The sequence below is a fragment of the Chelonoidis abingdonii genome, chromosome 2 (assembly GCF_003597395.2).
Source record: "Chelonoidis abingdonii isolate Lonesome George chromosome 2, CheloAbing_2.0, whole genome shotgun sequence".
NCBI lineage: Eukaryota > Metazoa > Chordata > Testudines > Testudinidae > Chelonoidis > Chelonoidis abingdonii.
This window is the reverse complement of record NC_133770.1, coordinates 49,974,908-49,995,657: the sequence shown is the minus strand read 5'-3', so window position 1 is coordinate 49,995,657 and position 20,750 is coordinate 49,974,908. Positions and strand designations below refer to the sequence as shown.

At 39.1% G+C, this 20,750-nt stretch overlaps 1 protein-coding gene across 1 annotated transcript in view; it reads left to right on the top strand.

Moving 5' to 3' along the window:
• CALCR (calcitonin receptor) overlaps positions 1 to 20,750 on the top strand; it is a 206,028-nt gene that overhangs the window by 128,240 nt on the left and 57,038 nt on the right. Inside the window, exons 5-7 of the mRNA XM_032785377.2 lie at positions 808 to 920; positions 6,179 to 6,270; positions 14,774 to 14,900. Coding sequence (XP_032641268.1) covers positions 808 to 920; positions 6,179 to 6,270; positions 14,774 to 14,900 — 332 coding nt within the window. The remainder of the gene's footprint in view (positions 1 to 807; positions 921 to 6,178; positions 6,271 to 14,773; positions 14,901 to 20,750) is intronic.

Here is a 20,750-nt window from a genome sequence, read left to right as displayed (position 1 = left end):
TTAAATCGATGGTAGCCTTGGACCAGGGACGCAAGCAATCGATTTTGTGATTGCACTGTGGATGCGCAAACCCGATTTTATAACATCGGTTTTGTAATATCGGTTTAAACTACTTCGAATTAATCGTGCAGTGTAGACGTAGCCTCACACACACACACGCACACACACACTGCCAGTGACTGCATAGCCACTACTGTAGCTCATGGGCTGCAACAGAAGACATTGTTTGCTTTGCTTCCACTCCCCATTGCTTGCTTTGCCAGTGTTTTTAGCTATATAGTTTATCAACCTACTAGTCCCACCTGTGGCCCCACTGCACTGCCTTGGAAAGAGCAACTGCAAAGTATTGATCCATAAATTGCAAGGAGTAAAGATTCCCATTTATGGCCTCTGCAGAGTCAGATGCCCCTCACTTCTGTATCTTGAAGCTCTGCTAGCAAGTTCAGGCCTTTTGTGCCCGTGTAATGGTGTCTCGCGCTTCCCCTAAAGGTCAGGTTTTCAAAAACTACTTGCACCAACAAATTACATGCAAGCACAGTTGGGTATGAAAACTGAGCATGTGTGAATGTACCAGGATGTGCAAAGACAAGGTATGTATGTGTTTGAGAATGAGCACCCAGGTGTGCATGCATATGTACTTTTTGCTGGCATGGTTCAGTTAGCAGTGTTTGGCATTGCTCTCAACCATGAACAATTTTCGGCTGCCTCTTCATATTGAATTATTGCATAAATTATTGCATCTAAATTAAGCTGGGATTTTTGTAATGTTCATGCGCTAAAATAGTAACACTTGCATTTTGTTGACAGAAAGGGCTTCAAAGTACTGTGATGAAACGGGAAATTGGTTCCGACATCCAGAGAGCAATCGGACTTGGTCCAACTATACACTGTGTAATTCCTTCACCTCTGAGAAATTGAAGGTAGGCCCTGATTAACATTTCAGTGTTTTCTGAGACTGATATTGATCTGGGCCAACAGCATATTACCTGGGATAAATTTATACGATCTAGAGTTTAGCCAGAATAGCGCAGATTAGCTGGAGTCTTGACAGTGTAAGAGATGATCCAATTACTTGTTTTTTTGTGTACTGCCACTAAGGTACATGTTCTTATCAAGTTTTTTAAATGATATATTGGCATTTGAATTCTGTGGGGAAAGGAGGTTGCTTCCAAATAAAAGCTTTTAAAGGGGAGCATCTTCTTAGATAATTTATTATATTTCTGTGGACTATAGCAATCTTAGGCCCTTATCTTCGAAAACCTTGAATTTAATGTAACTGTTCACATGAGCACATTCATTTGTGTTAGTCTTTGCTAAAAGAGTAAACTCCCTGCAAGCCATGAATAAATATGTTACTGTTGCTCTCTCCAAGAGATGAGAGAGAAACAGTAAATTCGTTGTACTTTTATGGTATATTGTGCCATGCCGGTTAGGACTTGTTTCTGAGAGGTACTGAACACCCACAATGCCAATTAATTTCATTCGGAGTTGTGTGTGCTCCACAACAGTCAATAACTTAATCAAAATGGATACAGAGTATGGGGAAAGCGAATATAGAAAATGGTAAAATGATAAATTCAGAAAAAGCTTTGTTGTATTTTATTTGTATAAAACATTGAGCCCAGAATTTTGTGGTCTCTAGAGAATCTATGGGTTGAAATGAATTGTCAATATCCATCAGTACATCAATGAGTTTTGAAATGATTTTTGCTACTCTGACATTTTTTTTTATTTCATATATATTAATTTATGACAGGTAAATAGGTATTATATGGACCCACTTCAACTGCTCATTCTATCCTTCCCATCAATGTGATCATTTGGTGATATTTTTTCCTCATTAAAAAAGCAGTTGGAAAACTAAATTACACAAAGGATTTCTAGTATGGTATAAAATCTTTCACCTATAGGGTACAGAACTAGTTCCAGTTTACTTAGGCCTGGTCTACACTACGAGTTTATCTCGAATTTAGCAGCGTTAAACCAAATTAACCCTGCACCCATTCACACAATGAAGCCCTTTACTTCGATATAAAAGATGATAAGAACTAAACATTTTTACCATCTGAGTGCAGTTCATTTCCTATCTAAAATTAGTTGGTCATCTCACTCTATTTTATACCAGACAGATATCAACCTTATAGCATCTACTGTCTCCATAACTGACATAGAGTTAGCCAGATATGGAAAATATCCTATGAAATAGTGGCATAACTAAGCCAAGAAAAGGATTAGAGCTGATCAAACATAAAAATTTAGGAATGGCCATACTGGGTCAGACCAAAGGTCCATCTAGCCCAGTATCCTGTCTTTCAACAGTGGCCAATGCCAGGTGCCCCAGAGGGAATGAACCGAACAGGTAATCATCAAGCAATCCATCCCATCGCACATTCCCAGCTTCTGGCAAACAGAGCCTAGGGACACCATTCCTGCCCATCCTGGCTAATAGCCATTGATGGACCTATCCTCTATGAATTTATCTATTTCTTTTTTGAACCCTGTTATAATCTTATTAGCCTTCAAATATTTTCTGTGTATATTTCACATTTGTCACCCTATTTAATAGTATTTTTAAAATTATTTACCCATCCCTAGAGCTGGGCTAATAACTGGATGAAGAATTTGTGATCAATTAATATAACTAATTTTGTAATAATTTTAAATGACTATTATTTTTACTTATTTGCCCAATGCTAGTGAAGATGAAGTTTAATGTTTCATTTGAAGTTACTGTGATAAGCAACTCCAGCTGTTGATGATATTTCTCCTGGGCTAGATTTTAGCATGACTTTAAAAAAAAAAAATTAAAAAAAACACCTTTCACAAGTAAAAATCATTGCCCTGTGTTCCAACCCTTTGAAAAGAAGTTGATATAAAAGACACTGCTCAGCCAGAAAGTCCTACAAACCTGCATACACTTAACTTTAAACATGTAACAATTCCACTGAAATCAATGGGCCTACTTATGTGAGTAAAGTTAAATGTGTACCTAAATTGTTTGCAGGATTAGGCGGTTAACCTTGAGGAGAGAATTAAGAATACCGAACCAAACGTGACACAGAAAGAGACAAGAACCAAAAAATGTGAGGAAAAGCTTTAAAAAAAATATCAGCTTAGAGGAGCTTATGAAAAGCAACACATTTCTGAAATCTGAGTGGAGCTCCAGAAAAATGTGATTACAGTAAATAATTTATGATTCCTTGGAACCCTAGAAGGAAAAGAGCCAGACTCTCATTTGGGTTTGTTTTTTAAACAACTACCTAAATGTCTGTGGTTATACTTAGTAACGGTCCTTTCTACAGTGTATTGGAAAGATCTATTGGACTGATCTGAGATGATTTTTTTACCATAAAGAACCATTGGTGTAAAATGTGTTAACCTATGCGTCACCAAGAGAGTAATAGTAACAACTATTATAGTAACAACTTGAGGTCCCAGAGGCACTGAATAAAAGGACCATGAAAAAGTCATTTTTCGAGATATTGGCACATTCCCAAGAGGCAAAAATGTAGCTCTGTTGCCTATTAAGCATGCCTTCCAGAAGAAGAATTTTGAACATAATTCAGCCAACGTGCAGATAAAATACAAAGGAAACTTTTGCATATGTTAGTTTCTTTCTGCATTTTCCATTTTATTTTTCTGCAGCAGGATCCCATCTCTATAGTTATGCCAAGTTGGCCGCTTACTTTTAATTCATGTATTCCTAAACCAAGAGGGTGCTTAATTTATAAACTTCTATCCAGTATATACTGATAATCTCATGAGTATTGGAGCAAGAGGTGTAATTTTCTAAGATTACCTTTGCCAAAGTGTTCCTTGCAGTTAAGAAATGTTGAAAAAAGTGACCATCAAAAATATTTCATTTAGTAGCATTCCATACAGAAGACATAAAGTGATATATAAATGAGAGATGAGATGGAGTAAGGTGGAGTTTTTAGGAATACAGAGTTACTAGAACAGTTCAACATATGTCTTGATTTAATAGGAGATACCAAATATTCTATATTTGTAGGATATAGCAGGTCATTAGTCTACACTGCAGAGGCTGTTACAGATACACCATATGATGTATTATTTGGCAGTTCAATGCATTCAGAATTGCCTTTGTTTTATTTTTAGAAATCTGCATTGAACAAACTCATAGCATGCTTTTATGGTGTTGTCAGAAATGTTATTGCTGACTTTGAGGTAATATGTTTAAAAACATCTTCATAGCCCTAAAATGAATGAATGACAGTTTGAACAGGTTTCAGTCTTTCTGGATAAACAAACACAAACATACTTGGTACTTTCATTTGTATGTTCATACCCATAGTTCTTTTCCATTTTATAGCTGGTTTATAGTAGTCTTGGTGTACAAGAATTACAACAAATCAAAAAGTTTAGGGATGGCTTCTTTGTGAACTAAGTTCTGTCTATAAAGATGTGCTAACTAGGACATGCATAAAAGCAACAACATAACTTCGGCAAACACAGTCAAGGAACAGCAAGGAACATATATGAAAAAATAGTATTCTAATCAGATAGTCAAGAAAGTTGCCCTGTCCTCACTACATCCTACCCTCTTCTGTCTTGAGTTTCTATCATCACCAGAGCTCCTAGCCTAGCATTTGCACTCTCCACCCATATTGTGGCTGGTCACTGTGAAGGAACATAAAGAGGTGGAAGGCTCCTTGCACCCTCACAACTGTGTGTGCAGAAACAGTCAAACTCCGGGTTACAAATTCAAATGAGCTGATTCTTATTTACACTGTGGCCCACTATATAATACTCTATTAGGTACCAATAATATATTTACACCCACTTTATGCAAACTAAGATATCCAGAACTGTGTAAAGTGACTGCAGTGTAAACAAACAAACAAACAAACAAGACTCCAAGTCCTGCTCCCATTTAAGCCAGTGGCAGCAGGACTTGACACCATAACTGTAAAATTACCAGAGCATAGAGTAGTTTAAAATAATACATCTGCACCATGAACTAATTTTTTGCTTTGTTTTTTTTAAATGAAACTGCAAATTTTGTGTTCATAAATCCCACAAATTCACAATTACATGCAGCACAACTAAAGAAAGCTGGGTAATTAGAAGCTAGCTAGATACTAACTGAAGATGAGTGATCTCAACATGTTGTTGGAAACACCCCTTCTCCCTCAATTCTTCCCACATTGCCAGAAACACAGTGGAAAAGGGAGGATGGCAGAGCAGTGATGAATAGGAAAACAATGCCTGCAATGCTGGTATGGTACTTAAGCATTTTGTGGAGGAGGACATTCCTTTAAAAAGAGTTCATTTAATTATTTAAGATGAAAAAAGAAAAAGGAAAACTTCTTGTGTACAACAAAAGAAGAACTAATGAAACATGTCCAGAAAGAAAGGAAGCTGAGCAGACCCACTAATAAATGATTTTTCAGAGTATGTTATTAAGATATCAATCCTTCCATTGAAGAAGGTAATAATGGAGGCTTCCCAGCTGCCAGTTTCCAGAAATCGTTCTATAGCTCAAGGACATTCACAGGCTTGGCCAAGAACAAATATGACATTTGAATAATGCAACATTCTATAACCAGTGCTGTTGCATGTGATTTTGTTTCAATAATAAATTGACAGCAAATGAAACATGAATAAGCCTATTTTATATTTTGGTGATATCGACTAGGTGTCCGTTTCTCCTGCCACTTATAATAGCTTTTGATTGGTGTAATTCCTATTGGCCAGGCAGTTTCAATGGCTTTACATCAGTCTGAGAGCAGAATTTGTCCCATGGACTTACTTCATACTGGTGTAAGTGAGAGGACACTCAGAATGGGAAGTTTAATTAACACAAATTGTTTTTCCAAAGTATTTTTTGAAGAAAGTGCCATTTGTTTTGAGTGGCATTTGCAATATGGATCTGATTTTTTGTTCTAAACTTAATTGTTTTCCTTTAAAGTTAATTGGAATTTTGCCATTGCGTTTAAGGGGCAGAAGCAGAACCTACGTGTGAAAAAAACACTTAATCTCATCTTTTTACTTTTGGTAATGCCTTTTAATGTATTGTGAATGTTTCAGGAGTGTCTTAGAGGAGCTTGTGAATAAAAAGAAATGAAAATTGGTTGGTTTTGCAAATTCTTGCTCACGATAAGAATTAAATTGCTCCTTGCTATTTTTTCATGTTTTCATTTTTTTTTTATTCCAGATGGCATTCATACTTTATTATATGGCTATAGTAGGCCATGCTTTGTCTATAACTTCACTATTGATTTCCCTGGGGATTTTCTTCTATTTCAAGTAAGTGTTTCTTTCAGCTTCTGTTTTTTTTTTCTTCTTTGACATATTACCAAATGCTAGGAGTGTTTGTGGGAATATAGGGGGACTTGACAGTTATAATCACTTCTCCTTATTATTGTTCCTGATAATACAGGAAGAAATTTATTTGCCCAGGTCTTGTGCCAAGTAATCTTAAAGTATCTGGTCACAGGAGGATCTCTCCAATGTACAGGGATCTTTTAGTAGTATACAGCCTGGATCATACATCACTACCCTCTCTGTGGTTGGCATCCGGGGTGTGGCCAGTGGAAAGGTGGTGTGACTGGGGATGCATTAGGCCTCACTGATTCACCAGTTGCCTATTGACCCTTTGAGTATGCTGGTAGCTAGTATAATACCAAAGGAACTTACTTGGTTGTAATTTGGGGTCCACAACTCTCTGACCTCAATTGTATAATACTCTTCATCAATTGCTGATCTGGGCCACAGACCAGAAACCCAGTGCACCTGAAACAAATTACACAAATTAAACAAATCTGAATTTCACTAGAGGTTTATAAAGTGAGATTCTGTGGCAGGAGTTGAAAGGGTCTGGACCACTTGATGTTAATAAAAATATTTGTAACAGCTATATAGCAGCTTAATTAGGACAATAAAAATGCATGCTTCACAGTGTAAGTCTGGCAAATAGCTTTTTATGAAGTATCTCTGTCGAAGTAGCCGAGGGATCTCCCTGGATTCAATTATGCTTCAGATATGTATTCACAATTTCCATTAACTTCAGTGGGAGTAGTATTGGGCTATTCGAGGACAGAATAGATCCTGCTGTTTTCAGTGAAGGGAAATGGTAGTCATTAGGGCTGTCAAGTGATTTAAAAAATTAATCGTGATTAATCACACTCTTAAACAATAATAGAATACCATTTATTAAAATATATTATTGGATGTTTTCTACATTTTCAAATATATTGCTTTCAATTACAACACAGAAAACATAGTGTACAGGGCTCACTTTATATTTTTTTTATTTCAAGTATTTGCACTGTAAAATAACAAAAGAAATAGTATTTTAAAATTAACCAAATACAAGTACTGTAGTGCAATCTCTTTATCATAGAATATCAGGGTTGGAAGGAACCTCAGGAGATCATCTAGTCCAACCCCCTGCTCAAAGCAGGACCAATCCCCAACTAAATCATCCCAGCTAGGGCTTTGTCAAGCCTGACTTTAAAAACCTCTAAGGAAGGAGATTCCACCACCTCCCTAGGTAACCCATTCCAGTGCTTCACCACCTTCCTAGTAAAAAAGTATTTCCTAATATCCAACTTAAACCTCCCACACTACAACTTGAGACCATTACTCCTTGTTCTGTCAACAGGTACCACTGAGAACAGTCTAGATCCGTCCTTTTTGGAACCCCCTTGCGGGTAGTTGAAAGCAGCTATCACATCCCCCCTTAGTCTTCTCTTCTGCGAACTAAACTAAATGTGAACACTGATAGTGTGTCTCTAAAAGTGCTGCACTAGTGCATGTTCACAAATATTTTGGTGAAACAGAAGGAAAAACAGAGGCAAGTTTTAAAAAAGCATCTCAGGTTAGGGACCAGGTCCACAGCTGATACTATACCAGTCAACACCAGGTGAGGATCCATCCCCAGAACTCTAACTCACAAATAGGGAAATGTGTGCCATCAACACAACAAAACCAAAACTAATTGCAAGAAAATTGCATATTTGAATGACTAGTTAAATATTTCCAAATCTACATGATAAAAAGCCACTCAGAAAAGCTTTCTCCACTCCACACCACAACAAAAGCATAGCAATTTTAAAAGTATGTCTGCAATCAGATCAAATAATGCGCACAATTATATCCTACTGGAATTTCAGTTCCAGAATAATTTTGCATCTTTCAAGAGCTGAACAGGAAGAAAGCAACATCAAAACCAGTGAAGCTAATTGCAAAACATATATATAGAAGACTTCAAGAATATGAAACCAGGAAATATAACAAACATCGTTCTCTCTAAAAGGATTCTTATACAGTGCATAAGAAAGTGTCGTTATTGTGCAATTACTATCAGTAGTAATTAAAAATCTGCCAGCTTTTTATTATAAACTCATATTTATTTGGAGACGATAATTTAACCTTAAAAATTCACTTCATCCTAAAACAAACCATTTGTTAGTTATGCTGGTGCACAAACCAGGATGATTTGGTGTGACAAGGTGCCATATCATTTTCAGTATTTTTACTGCTGGGAAGCGATTGAAAGCCAATCTGGAAGCAATCAAGGAGGTTGTGTTGGGAGCTTAGGTCAAAAGATGGGAAAATATCTTGCTCTCCAAATCTCTGCCAAAGAAAATCAGGCTAAAGATGAGACGGTAGTTAACCAGTGAGGAGACAGGAGTGGAGGAGGGATAGAAAGATAGAGCAGTTTTGTTTATGGGAGAGACCGATCCACTGCGCATAGACTATTTAATGATTGATGGCAGTGATTTGAAACACATGGTTAAGGAGGCAATAGTTCAACACAGCTAAAGATCTAATCTTAGATATGTGTCCCTTAACTTAGTTTTCGGCTTCTAGACAGTTTGATGAAGGGTAGGTCCGTTAGAAGGATAGACGTTAGAGGTGTACAAGGGAAAAAATTATGTTTCTTTTAGATAAAATTGTGCCCAAATTTAAAATGTGTTAATTTTGCTTGTGTTTCTTTGATCCAAATATCACCTGGATATATATTGGCAATATCCAAAGCGTATGGGCCAGCTCCTCAGCTAGGGTAAATCAACTTATCTTCTTTGACATCTTTGGAACTATGCCACTAGCTGAGAATATGAACCTGAGTCTAATAGACATACTAATAGAATTATACAGATATATAAGAAAAAAACACTTTTTGTTTGAATTTTCAAATTCTTATCCAATTCTGAAGTGACTAAACTTTGAATTTATTTTACAAAATTCAGACCAAGGTATTAAAGGAGAGCTGAGAAGGAACATGGGTATGAAAACTGTATTTACTATATGAGAAATTGCTCAATATTTTGTGAACCATTTACTTTACTGGCACTTTTGTGATAGGGCAAGATTCCTCTCTCTCTTATAGTTATGAACAGTGGCTCATATGAAGGCCAGTACTAGGCTTTTGTCTATTCTTTAACTTTCTAATTCAGCTTCACAAAATTCTACTCTCCCACTCACCCTGGGGGACCAGCATTTTTTAATGCCCCAATTTGATTCTGTGAACATAGAAGGTAGGACTGGAAGGGATCTCCTTTATCGAATCCAGTCCCCTGCTGTTGCAGACTACCCCATGCTGTGCTTTGTTTAACTTGACTATCTTTTAGTTTAGTTTAGCTTAGCTTAGTTTAGTTTAGTTTAATTTAGTTTATTTCAAAGGGGCTACTCACAGTAGTAAAGTTTAAGAATGTTCATAAACGTTTGCAGGATCAGGACCTTAATAAACAACTAAAATATAATTAGTCTTTTCAGTGCCATAATCCTCAGATAAGGTGGGTGATAAGATTTTGTGTCTAGTAAATTTTTGACAATTTTGCAAGGCAACACTAATGTGTATGTGAGTTGTAGGAATGTGCCATTAGTGTGTTTTGTCTTAAATTGATTTGCCAGCAAAATGACTCAAAACCAAACATAGTCTCCTCACTCACCACACCACTAGGACTGTAAATTGCTTTCATTGTTAACGTCTTTTCTTTTCTGTCCTAAAGACAACTGTAATTATCCTGTCGTATGTAGGAGTGAACTTCAGTGTTCCAACCCCCGCAAGAGCCTGTTCATTTATATAACATAACAAACTAAAGTCAGATACCAATATTATATGATAAGGCTTTTTCATTTTAGACTCCAGGACATGCCATTTTATACAGAAAACCCCAAATCCTATCTTCACCCAGGGGACTAGTTCCATTGGAGTTCTTACTCGCACAAGTAAGGTATACAGGACTTTACCTCCAACAGAAAACATCCAGCAATGTCAAATTATTTTATTACCTCAGTGAGAGGGAAAGGACATGATTTGCATACACGGCTCTCAATTACTCTGTGATTTTTATGTATCCCAGGATTTCCAATAAAAAAAAAACAAATCCAAAATTTGCCCATTGGAGAATTAAATCTAACCAAATCACCAACTTGATTTTGCATGTCTCACTAACCACAGTAATAACCCTGTGATCTTCAAGAACTCTTTCCCTCCTCCACCATGATATGTAATGCAGGATCTAGTCATTTCATTTCTTATGTGCCTTATCTTCAACAAGAGTTTACAGATCGATAAGAAGAAATGGTTGATGAGGCCCCCGTTCTCAACAGCATTTCTATCTGAACTAAAATTTCCAATTTTGAAAATACAAAATTCCATTGTCTGTTTATCTCACTCCAGTAACTTAAAGCAAAGCACTTTTCAATACACTAGTTCAGTTACTTCATTTTGTCAGCCAGAAGGATAAGTAAAATAATGGAAAACCGCACAAGGTATAGTTTCATGCCTGGATATTTGGATGTTAAAATCTTCTAGGATCTTTGTGCTGCTCTGTAAACAAAACATGTGAATCTTTGGTTAAAAGAATGAAAGTACTCTAGCTAAAAGATAGTATAAAAGGTCTAGGACCAAAAAATTGACCTACTTTGAGCCTGTGCCATTGGGCCTGGGGGAAACCTTTCAAAATTAAACTACAAATTCATCCATTTTTATTTCTAAAGCAATAGCTACTATCTCTGTGAACCCTACAAATTCTCCATACACATTTCTCCTCAGGTCTGTATCAGTAGCAGTAGTTCATATACAAACACACTAGCTCAGAGCTACAATTTTGTCAGAGCTTTTCTAAAACCACTTTTGTGTTCTTCTGCTCCCCAGAAGCTAGGGGCTAGTCCAGGCACTGGTATAAGACTTAGGGTCATTTTAAATTAGGCAGAGTTGCCACAGGCCTCAAGCGGCCATTCCACAGCTGGCTGTAGGGAGAAAAAAGTGCGCTCTGGCCATGGCAGCTCCCTCCTTGAACTCTTCCCTTATATCAGAGCCAGGAGAGTGAGCTGTGTAAAGCCAGCTATGTCACCTGGGTATTCTCCCACACCAGGGAAATTCCAAGCCAATGATATAAATCAGCTTTCTGGCCTCCTTGTGCCATTGGAGCAATGGAAAGGGATTGAAGCCCAGACCAGATACGGCCATCTATTCTTCATTCTGTGCGGACATAAATTAATGCAAAATTAAAGCTGATTTGGTATGACAGGACACTACATAAATGTAAGTTGTTGTTAGTATAAATGTATTCCTCCATTCTCTCCATTTCAAAACTATGGTGAAAAATCAGTGTTCGGGGGGAAAAAAGGCAAAATTAGGTAAGGAAGAAGAAAAAGTGTTTCAAACTTACAAACAATAGAGAGTAAAATGATAAAAAATAAAACTATAAACATTGTTTGATAAGGTCTTTTAAGTACGCTAAGTACTGTCCCTGAGCAAAACACCATCATTCTCTTCAACAAAGCATTATCTTAATGTGCCACTTGAAATTACCTAGGGGACAAGTAATCTCTTCTTTTACATTAAATATTTAGTGCACTTCAGGAACATAATGTTACAACTACTTGTTAATGTCATCCTACTCCACTAATACCTCCAGGGTTGTCAGTCACCATTAAAGTCCACATTTGCCAACAGTTATCATACAGTGGTATCCACCATTGCCACAATTTTCTCCTTCTCTTAGGGCTTGTCTACACTTACCTGTAGATTGGCGCTGCTGCAATCAATGCAGTGGATGTCGATTTAATGGGTCTCGTGAAGACCCAGTAAAACAATGGGAGAGCGCTCTCAGATGGACTCTGGTAATCCACCACTCCGAGAAGAGTAAGGGAAGTCAACAGGAGAGTGTCTCCCATCGACACAATGTGGTAATTCGACCTAAACTACGTCAACTCCAGTTATGTTATTCATATAACTGAAGTAGCATAACTTAGGTTAACTTACCACAGTAGTATATACAAGGCCTTAGAAAATATGACATTTCTAGCAATTGGGTAGTTACAATAGGCACATGTCAACATCTGTATAGTTTTTGTTGCAGCTGTATTTGGTTATTTGTTTTTTGTGTTGGGAGAAGGGGATTGTGATGATCTGTGCATTGGTATGAAGGTAATAATACCATCAAATCCGTCAAGATATTAAGGGAAGAAGCAACATTTCTAATGCCTAGGGCACAGGACTGGGAATCAGGGCTCCTTGTTTCTAATGATAGCTCTTTGACTGACCCACTTTCCAAACTTGCATATGCATTTGACTTCTCTGTGGTGGTATAGCCATCTCTCAGATGTGTATTTAACTAGTTCACAGACGTTTCCTGAGCCTTAATTAATTAGTGTTTGTCAAGTGCTTCAGGATCCTTTGGACGAAGTGTACTACAGCATAAGTACAAAGCATTAATGCCATCTGGAATCTCCATTGGTTACTTCACCATTGAGACCCAGTTTTAAGTCACAGAAATGATCGTTAAAATGATCATCATTAGAAAACAGGAAGAGGCACTTCAGAAATTCTTCAGAACTAGTGGCAGTAAAACTACAACCAGTACAGTAGGCAGCTGCCAGCCTACTGTATAAAACCTTGTGAGAGATGTCACAAGAATCCTCTGCAAACCCTACCAGCTACATATTCCTTTTTCAAATGAAGTCCTAGTATGCTAGGTTTCTGGGGGATAAGGGTGTGTGGAAAAGAGAATAAAATTACTTTTTGTTCTGAAATGCTATCTTTAGTCATGTTTTGGTGCTTAGACCCCACATGGTAGATGATTTGAACTGTGCTAGAGAGAAGGACAGGCAGACAAACAAAGATAGCACCAGAAATGTGGATTGAAGTAATGGAGCCCTTGGCTTTAGACTCTGCGCAGAATAGCTGTTAAGTGAACATGAGCTCAAGTTCCCTCACACATTCACAGTCCCTCACTGCCTGAGACATTTTTTCCCCTACTTTGGGTCTTAAGGTTCATAACTATTTGGTGTTTTGGATGTTGCTGTGACTGCACTACTTGAAGGGGTATGGTGATTCAGTAGTGACTGGTACTATATTTACCATTTACTTTCATTTCTGGGTGACCCTGTGAGTTAGCCGAGAGAGCTTTCTAACCCTGGACCAAATAACAAGTGTGGCACTCATTGCACATACTTGTGTGACTCCTGTGCAAACCAAATTCATTCCAATAAACTCTCACCTCTGAGAAGCCCCTGAGGACTGGCATTTGTGCCAATGCTTGCAAGCCATTGAAAGAAATGATGTCACACTCTGTCCCCACAGACTCGCCCAGAGGAGCCCACAGTAATGGAGTTAGTATTTTAGTGCACTCTTTCTCCATGCAAACACCATGGGACTTTTTTTATTGATGGTGTCGTCTGGCCCTAGTTCACAGCAGGGGCCAATGCTCCTGACAGTGGCCCTCCCAGAATCACTAACAGGAAATTGGAGTTAGGTCTATTAGAGTCAGTTTGCTTCTTTTTTTAAACAGAGCATTCTGGATGCACACACCAACCTGTAGCATGTGCGTGCATGCTCGCACACCCCCACCCACCATCCACCCACAGCAGTGGATTTTAAATGGAAGTCTGCCATCGGCTCAGACGGCTTCTTGTAGTGTGCAGGGTAAGAGTTCCCTCAGCTACAGTTAGCTGTTTACCTGGTTCACTTGTTGATCATTCATTTACCTAGCAGTTTCGCCTGCTCACTTTCAGTTATCATAGGGCCCCACTGAGGTTAGACCTTCTTAATAAAGATGGGCTGAGGAGATGATGTTTGGATTCAGACATGAATTAGCTTCTGGCTAGCAATCAGGTCTGAGACCAAATCAAGGCTATGGTAGTGATTTGTTGGTACAGAAATATTTATGAGCTGTTCTTGTGATATTTTTTACCCTAAATGGTGGAAATCCTGAAAAAAGCAGCAAATCATATAAGATTTCAGCCACATCTGAACAGAAAATAGGCCTGTTCTGGTGTGTGATCTGAGCTGGAGCCATGCAGGATACAAGACCAAATCTCCCTGAAATTGAAGGGGATTCCAGTCCAAGGTTCCCACCCTGGCTCATCGCTAATTCCCAAAGTATCAACTAATTTTTGTCTGAATGTTTGAGATAGTCAGTTTCCAGAGAGCAGTTCCCTGAAAACAGTATTCTTTCTGTTCAGAATTTGCATTCATGCATGTCTGTAATAATTATTTGGGTTCTGCTTCACCACTTAACATTTCTGATGCTGTGAAAAAATCATCCTCTAGGGTACTGAATCTAAGCTGCTAGCTCCTCACGGCATGGTCTGGAAAGCATGTGGTGCTAAACAGGTGTAAAAATAAAAAACCCAAAAACTTTGCTGTGTCCCATGGCTGCAATGCTAGGCATGTGTTTTCTGACTGCCTGTTGCCAAAGGGCATTCTTGAGAAACAGTTGCCAGTATGTGCTTGTTAAAGTGACAGCAGAATAAAAGCGCTGATTTGCAACTTCTGGTACATATTTTTCAGGAGCCTCAGCTGTCAAAGGATAACACTGCATAAGAATTTGTTTGTCTCCTACGTTCTTAACTCTGTGTTTACCATCGCCCACCTCATCGCAGTAGTGCCTAATCCAGGCCTTGTAAAAAGGGATCCCGTAAGTATTTAATTATTCCCTCCTTTTACAGAACATAGCTAAACAAATCCACTATGGATACATTTGTAAACAATAGCCTTGCAGTGCACTAAGTCAAAAATACAGGACCAAATTCAGAGAGACTTACACACGCATATCTCCCATTGGGAGAGACTTGCTCAGTAAGAATCTCAGGACTTGGCTACACTCGAAACTCCAAAGTGCTGCCACGGGAGCGCTCCTGCGGCAGCGCTTTGAAGTGAGAGTGTGGTCGCGGGAGCTCTCCCAGCACTGCAGGTACTCCACCTCCTCAAGGGGATTAGCTTACAGCGCGCGGCTCCCAGCACTGGAGCACTGTTTACACTGGCGCTTTGCAGCGCTGTAACTTGCTGCACTCAGGGGTGTGTTTTTTCACACTCCTGAGCAAGAAAGTTGCAGCGCTGTAAAGCACCGGTATAGCCAAGGCCTCAGAATTTGTCCTGAGGAGCATAAGGCTTCGAAAGTAAAGTAATTCTATTAGCAGCATGGACTTGCTGGAATGTTGAGAGAATTTGCACAATCTGTTGAGATAGAGTTCCAGGACTTCATCAGTGCAGCTCAGCAGGGAGCTCCAAAGTTAAATCACTTTTCTGTCTCTCTGATCCTGGCCTGCAGTCCTATTCCTAGCCTAGAGTGGCTCTACTTTACATTGGCTAACAATGGCTCCTGAAGGATAGAGTGGCCCTGCCTATGCCTCCTTTCTCCCAGACATGCCCTTTATCAGAGAGTGGAGATGTGGAGTAAAGTGGCCACCATATGGCGCTATAATCCTTGGGAACTTCCCCAGGCAGGGGAACTCTTGCGGCACCAATCCACTGGGATTCTGAGTGCTTTGCATTGTTGAAGCAGGGACCAGGATCCAGTCCAGTTTTCTCTGTTTACCAAACTCTGCCCAGTAGCCAATAAAGCAAGGCACAAGCTCAGTTCATTTTCAGTCCTCTTTAGGTAGATGAAGGAGCTCTGCATATTGTTGGACTCTGCCAGTCCATTAGCTGATAAATATTTCAGAAATTTGCGTTAAACACAAATGTCCTGAGTCTGACCGTACTCACATTAGGAGTAATTCACCCCAGTCCAATGGAGCTGCACTAGCGTACACTGATAAAGACTGTCAGGCCTGTGATCTCTAAAGTTGTCATAACATTTATCAGTTTGTCTTCTAGTAGGATATTTAAATTATGGCTTAATCATTTCTCTAGTTCTAAGTTTCGAAAAGCAATAAATGCTATCATGGTATTACCTGTCTTAAGTGCATCTTTCAACATATGCTATTGGTTAATCAAGATAATTAAAGTAGTATGTGAACAGACTACAGAAAAATATGATCAGTTTCACAGGCCATCTGGAGATTTTAAAATAGAACATAAAAAAAATCAAACACATTTCATTCTACCTTACTGCATATTGTCCTATGTTTCCATTTTACGCAAAGAGTATGATAAAAATACTCTTGATATTTGAAGATGAAGAGCTCATATATGATAAGCAAAGCATTAACATCAGGCTGCTGAAATTTAAGTAGGAATAATTACCTCAAGCTTAGGTTAAAAAATGATAGTTCCTGGCAGAAGAGGTAAATTATCTAAATCAGAGTGCTTTTTAATAAATGCTGAGGTCACAGCTAGAAGGTTTGTGCATTGAGAATGTACTGATTTATAAAGGAGACATGAAGTAAATATATGTAGATATTTAGGAGCAGATCCTCATTTGGGATGAAATCCTGGCCCCAAAAGTCAATGGAAGAGCTCCCATTTACTATAACGTGCCAGGGTTTCTTGGTGTAAGGTGGCATCGCTCTATTGAAGTTAATTGGGATACATCAGTTTGCACTGGCGATCTGGTCCTCAGTAACTATGGTGATGAATGCTATAGGAATAGCATAGATAGATACTTATGACTTCAGTGGGACTCTGTATAAGTACAAAGATCTGTCCATGCAGAGCACCCTGCAAGATTGCGGCCTTAATCAGGAGTGGCTCCAGGCATGCTGGGGGCAGCATGTCGCGGGGGCGCTCTGCCGGTCGCCAGGAGGGTGGCAGGCAGGTTGCCTTCAGCAGCATGTCTGCGGAGGGTCCGCTGGTCCCACGGCTCCACCAAAGCTGCAGGACCAGCGGACCCTCCGCAGACATGCTGCTGAAGGCAACCTGCCTGCCACCCTCCTGGCGACCGGCAAAGCGCCCCCGCGGCATGACGCCGGCTTGGGGCGGCGAAATGTGTAGAGCTGCCCCTGGCCTTAATTAGTATCTTAAATTAGAGGAAATTCTTTAGATTGGATCATACTTGAAAAGGAAACATATATATATAAAGAAATTTACCTGGACAGTACATTTCTGGCTTTCCATTGCGGTTACTGAAGATATTCATATGACTAAGCTCCAATTCAGCAAAATATAGTTAATTGCTTTGATGAATCAGGGCCTTGTTCTGTGCCTTCTCCCTTACCATCAACTCTTCTTCTGCCTGATCCAGCAATGAACTGCTCCCTAGTAGATAAGACATAAAACTGGCCGTCAGAAGACCTGGGTTCTTCTACTGACTAATTGGGTAATGTTGGGTGAGTCACATAATCCTTGAGTGTCTCAATGTACATGTCTTTAAAAATAAGCAGGTAACAGAACTTATTTGCAAAGCACTTCGAAATCTGTGGTTAAAGAGCCCTCCACAAGTACAGAGCAATACATTATTTTATTATTATTCTATTCTTCTGATACCATATGGCTGCAAAGAGAAAATGAGCCGTTGGGGGGCATGTTCTCAAAAAATAATGAAAATCTTTTGAAAATGTAATGAATGTATGTTTAAATCACACGAGAAATATTCCTGGTAACTTTTCACTTTGTAGTAATTTAACAAAGCAAATAAAGGTTTTATATATTGCTTCAGTTTATATTTGGTACACCTGCCATTTTTCTGAAAGTCCATTTCAGATTATTGCTTCTGACTTTTTGTAGTTTGCAATGTTTGACCTCATTTCTCCTGTGGATCTTCACAGCATGATGGACACATGGGTTAATACATCTCATGCATCAGAAATACACAGGCATACATATCATAGTGTGGAGGAGGAATTGCTATGCCAATGGGAATTTCAAACAGTCACAGATATCCTTTATTTAATGGCAAGATATAGATGTGACGTAGGTAGTATTTATTTATTCTGCATCATGGAAAAATACTTTAAAAATAAATATTCCACCTTATTCCTTGGGAATTTTTCCCTTCCAGAAGTTTCAGAGTAGATTTTAAATATGAGGTAGCGTGGAAAAGCTACTCCCAGTGAACGTATATTTATGAAGATGTCAGTAATACCAATGGAAGATAACAACAAGAAGGAAGAAAGAAGCCTGTCTTATGTAATGGATGCTGAGGGGACAAAACCAGGAAACAAGTCCTTCTTTCCCTAACACCAAAGCCCCATTCTCTTCTCACTGGGCCTTTTACTATCAAGAGACCAGGTTCCAATGCACACACCTGGACCTGGAAAGAATCTATTACACCCTGCCCCTTGGATATATTCCTTAGCACTGATTTAAACCTGTTTTGTGACAATTGGTAAGTGAAACTGCTTCTTAAATGTATTTATTATTATGCTTTTCATTTTCTTTTGTTCTATCTTATTATATGATTCCATTTATATTCTTGAATTTATGTGCATCTAAACTGATGGCAGAGAAAAAGGATACCATCCCTGGCTTCACAGGAGAAGGGCAAGAAGAAGAGCTAAGAGTCTATGGACAATCAGATAAGGGGTGTGTGTGTGTGTGTGTGTGTGTGTGTGTGTGTGTATAATGCTATGAAACTAAATTCCATTTTTTACATTGTACCAAAGTGACAGTTGTCCGTTATCCTTGTAGCTGAAAGAACCAAGAGTTTCCTTGCCACTGAGGCAAAAAATGACCAATAAAACCTTTTAAAGCGGCCGTTCCAGTATTTTTTTCATGTTGGTGACAAATGTAAAACTGGAACATTTGCACATTGTCCGGAACAGCTAAAGTCCCTCCTGCTTCTCAAGCCATTGAAAATCCTGAACACTGAGATTTGCACTTTAGCTAAAGAGCACTGGCTAGGAATGAGTGAAAAGAAAATTGAAGATGATACACTTTTTTTTTCTCAGGCTGCCCTAACAGGTTGCTCTAGCAACAGTTGGCATTGTATTTTCATCCAATGCTTCATGATTTCAGGATTGGTGAGTTATTTAATGAGTGACTTAGCACCATCGGATGCTGTACCAGCTGTGGGCATCTTACCATTATCACAGTGTGATCCAACCAAGGCCAACAATGTAGCTGCAGATATTTTTTTTACCAACAACTGTGGTCACTCTTTAATGATACTCTGGGATGAAATGTCATCACAATACTGGGTGATTTTTCCTGCATGTAGGAAAATAAAATTACATCAGGTCACATAAACTGAGGAAGTTTGGTACTGGGCAGAAGAACAGGAGTGTGCAGCAACTGCTGGAATTTGCAGCTGCCAACAACATGGTGATCTCTGACTGGCTCTTCCGTCAGTCAGAGATTCACAAGCAGACCTGATGCAGCCCAGATGGCTTCACCAGGACTGTTATTAATCATGTCCTCCTTAACAATCATTGGCGATTAACACTGAATGTACAAGTTTACAGAAGTGCTGAACCATCAGCTTTTGCTGACAAAAGTGCACCTCTGACTTCAATGACAGATAGTTAATGAGCTGAAATTAATCTTATTCAGCCAAAAGCTCTTATTACCACCAAGCTATCAGACAGCTTTCTGTTCTGAACCACATATGGCTATTGAAGCATTATGGAGTGAAGTCTCACTCCCCTGTCAATGATATTGTTTCAGGTCATCAATGCTGATCTCTGCCAGCTTAATGATGGTGCCCCAGCCCTTCAAATGACATCTGTGGATCAGGGAATAAATGCCCACAGCTGATGGAGCTAAATAAAAGCAAGGCTACCATTTGAGTCTTCAAAGACACATTTGTGGAGAACAAAAGCAAAGGCTCAGTGGGTTCAACTTTGGAATGAAGTTTACCATTAGCTGATCTCCACATTCCCTATTCAACTTTGCGGTGTTTGAAAGGGAATATGGCACCAGCTTCTCCAGTAAAGAATTGGTCTGGCAGCATCAGCCAGAGTCTGCAGAATCAGTTGCATTGATGGGAAGACCGTGTCATGATGCTCTTCAATTGTCCATCACCTGCAGTCCCTCTTCCACTTGAAGAGGGGAAGAAAGTCACAGTAGTGCCACCTTCCTTCAGCCAAGAAGGTATCTGGACCACAGTCCATAAGCTGAAGTCTGGGAAGGCACCAGGGATTTGTAACATTATCCCTGAGATGCTGAGGACAAATGACAGTATTATTGTACCACCATTCTGCTTTGAGATCTTGAATATGTGAATAACATTGTCTTGTTGACTCAGTTTAGTCAATCACTGCAACTGGTGGCTGATCTGGGCTGGCAAGAAGCAGCATGCATTGAACTGGTTATTAATCCAGATAAAACTAAGTCCCTGGCCATTACCATCGAACAGCCTCCAGCTCCAGTTTACAACCAGGTCATGTCCGGGTGGGACCTCAAGTATGTAGTAGCCTCAAATATTTGGCCTGTCATAGACAGTGCTGGAGGTTGCTCAAAAGATGTAGATGCTTGTGTAACAACAGCTGCTGCTGCCATGTTTCATGCCTGTTCTGGGCCTGACAGCCTCCGTGGATCCATTGTAATATCATGCTTGCTACAAAGCTGTGGATTTATAGAACCACATTCATACCAATTCTGTTGTATGGAAGTGAGGAAGGCCAAAGAACACTGGACTAACATTTTCAATTCTCTTCATATCCATCTG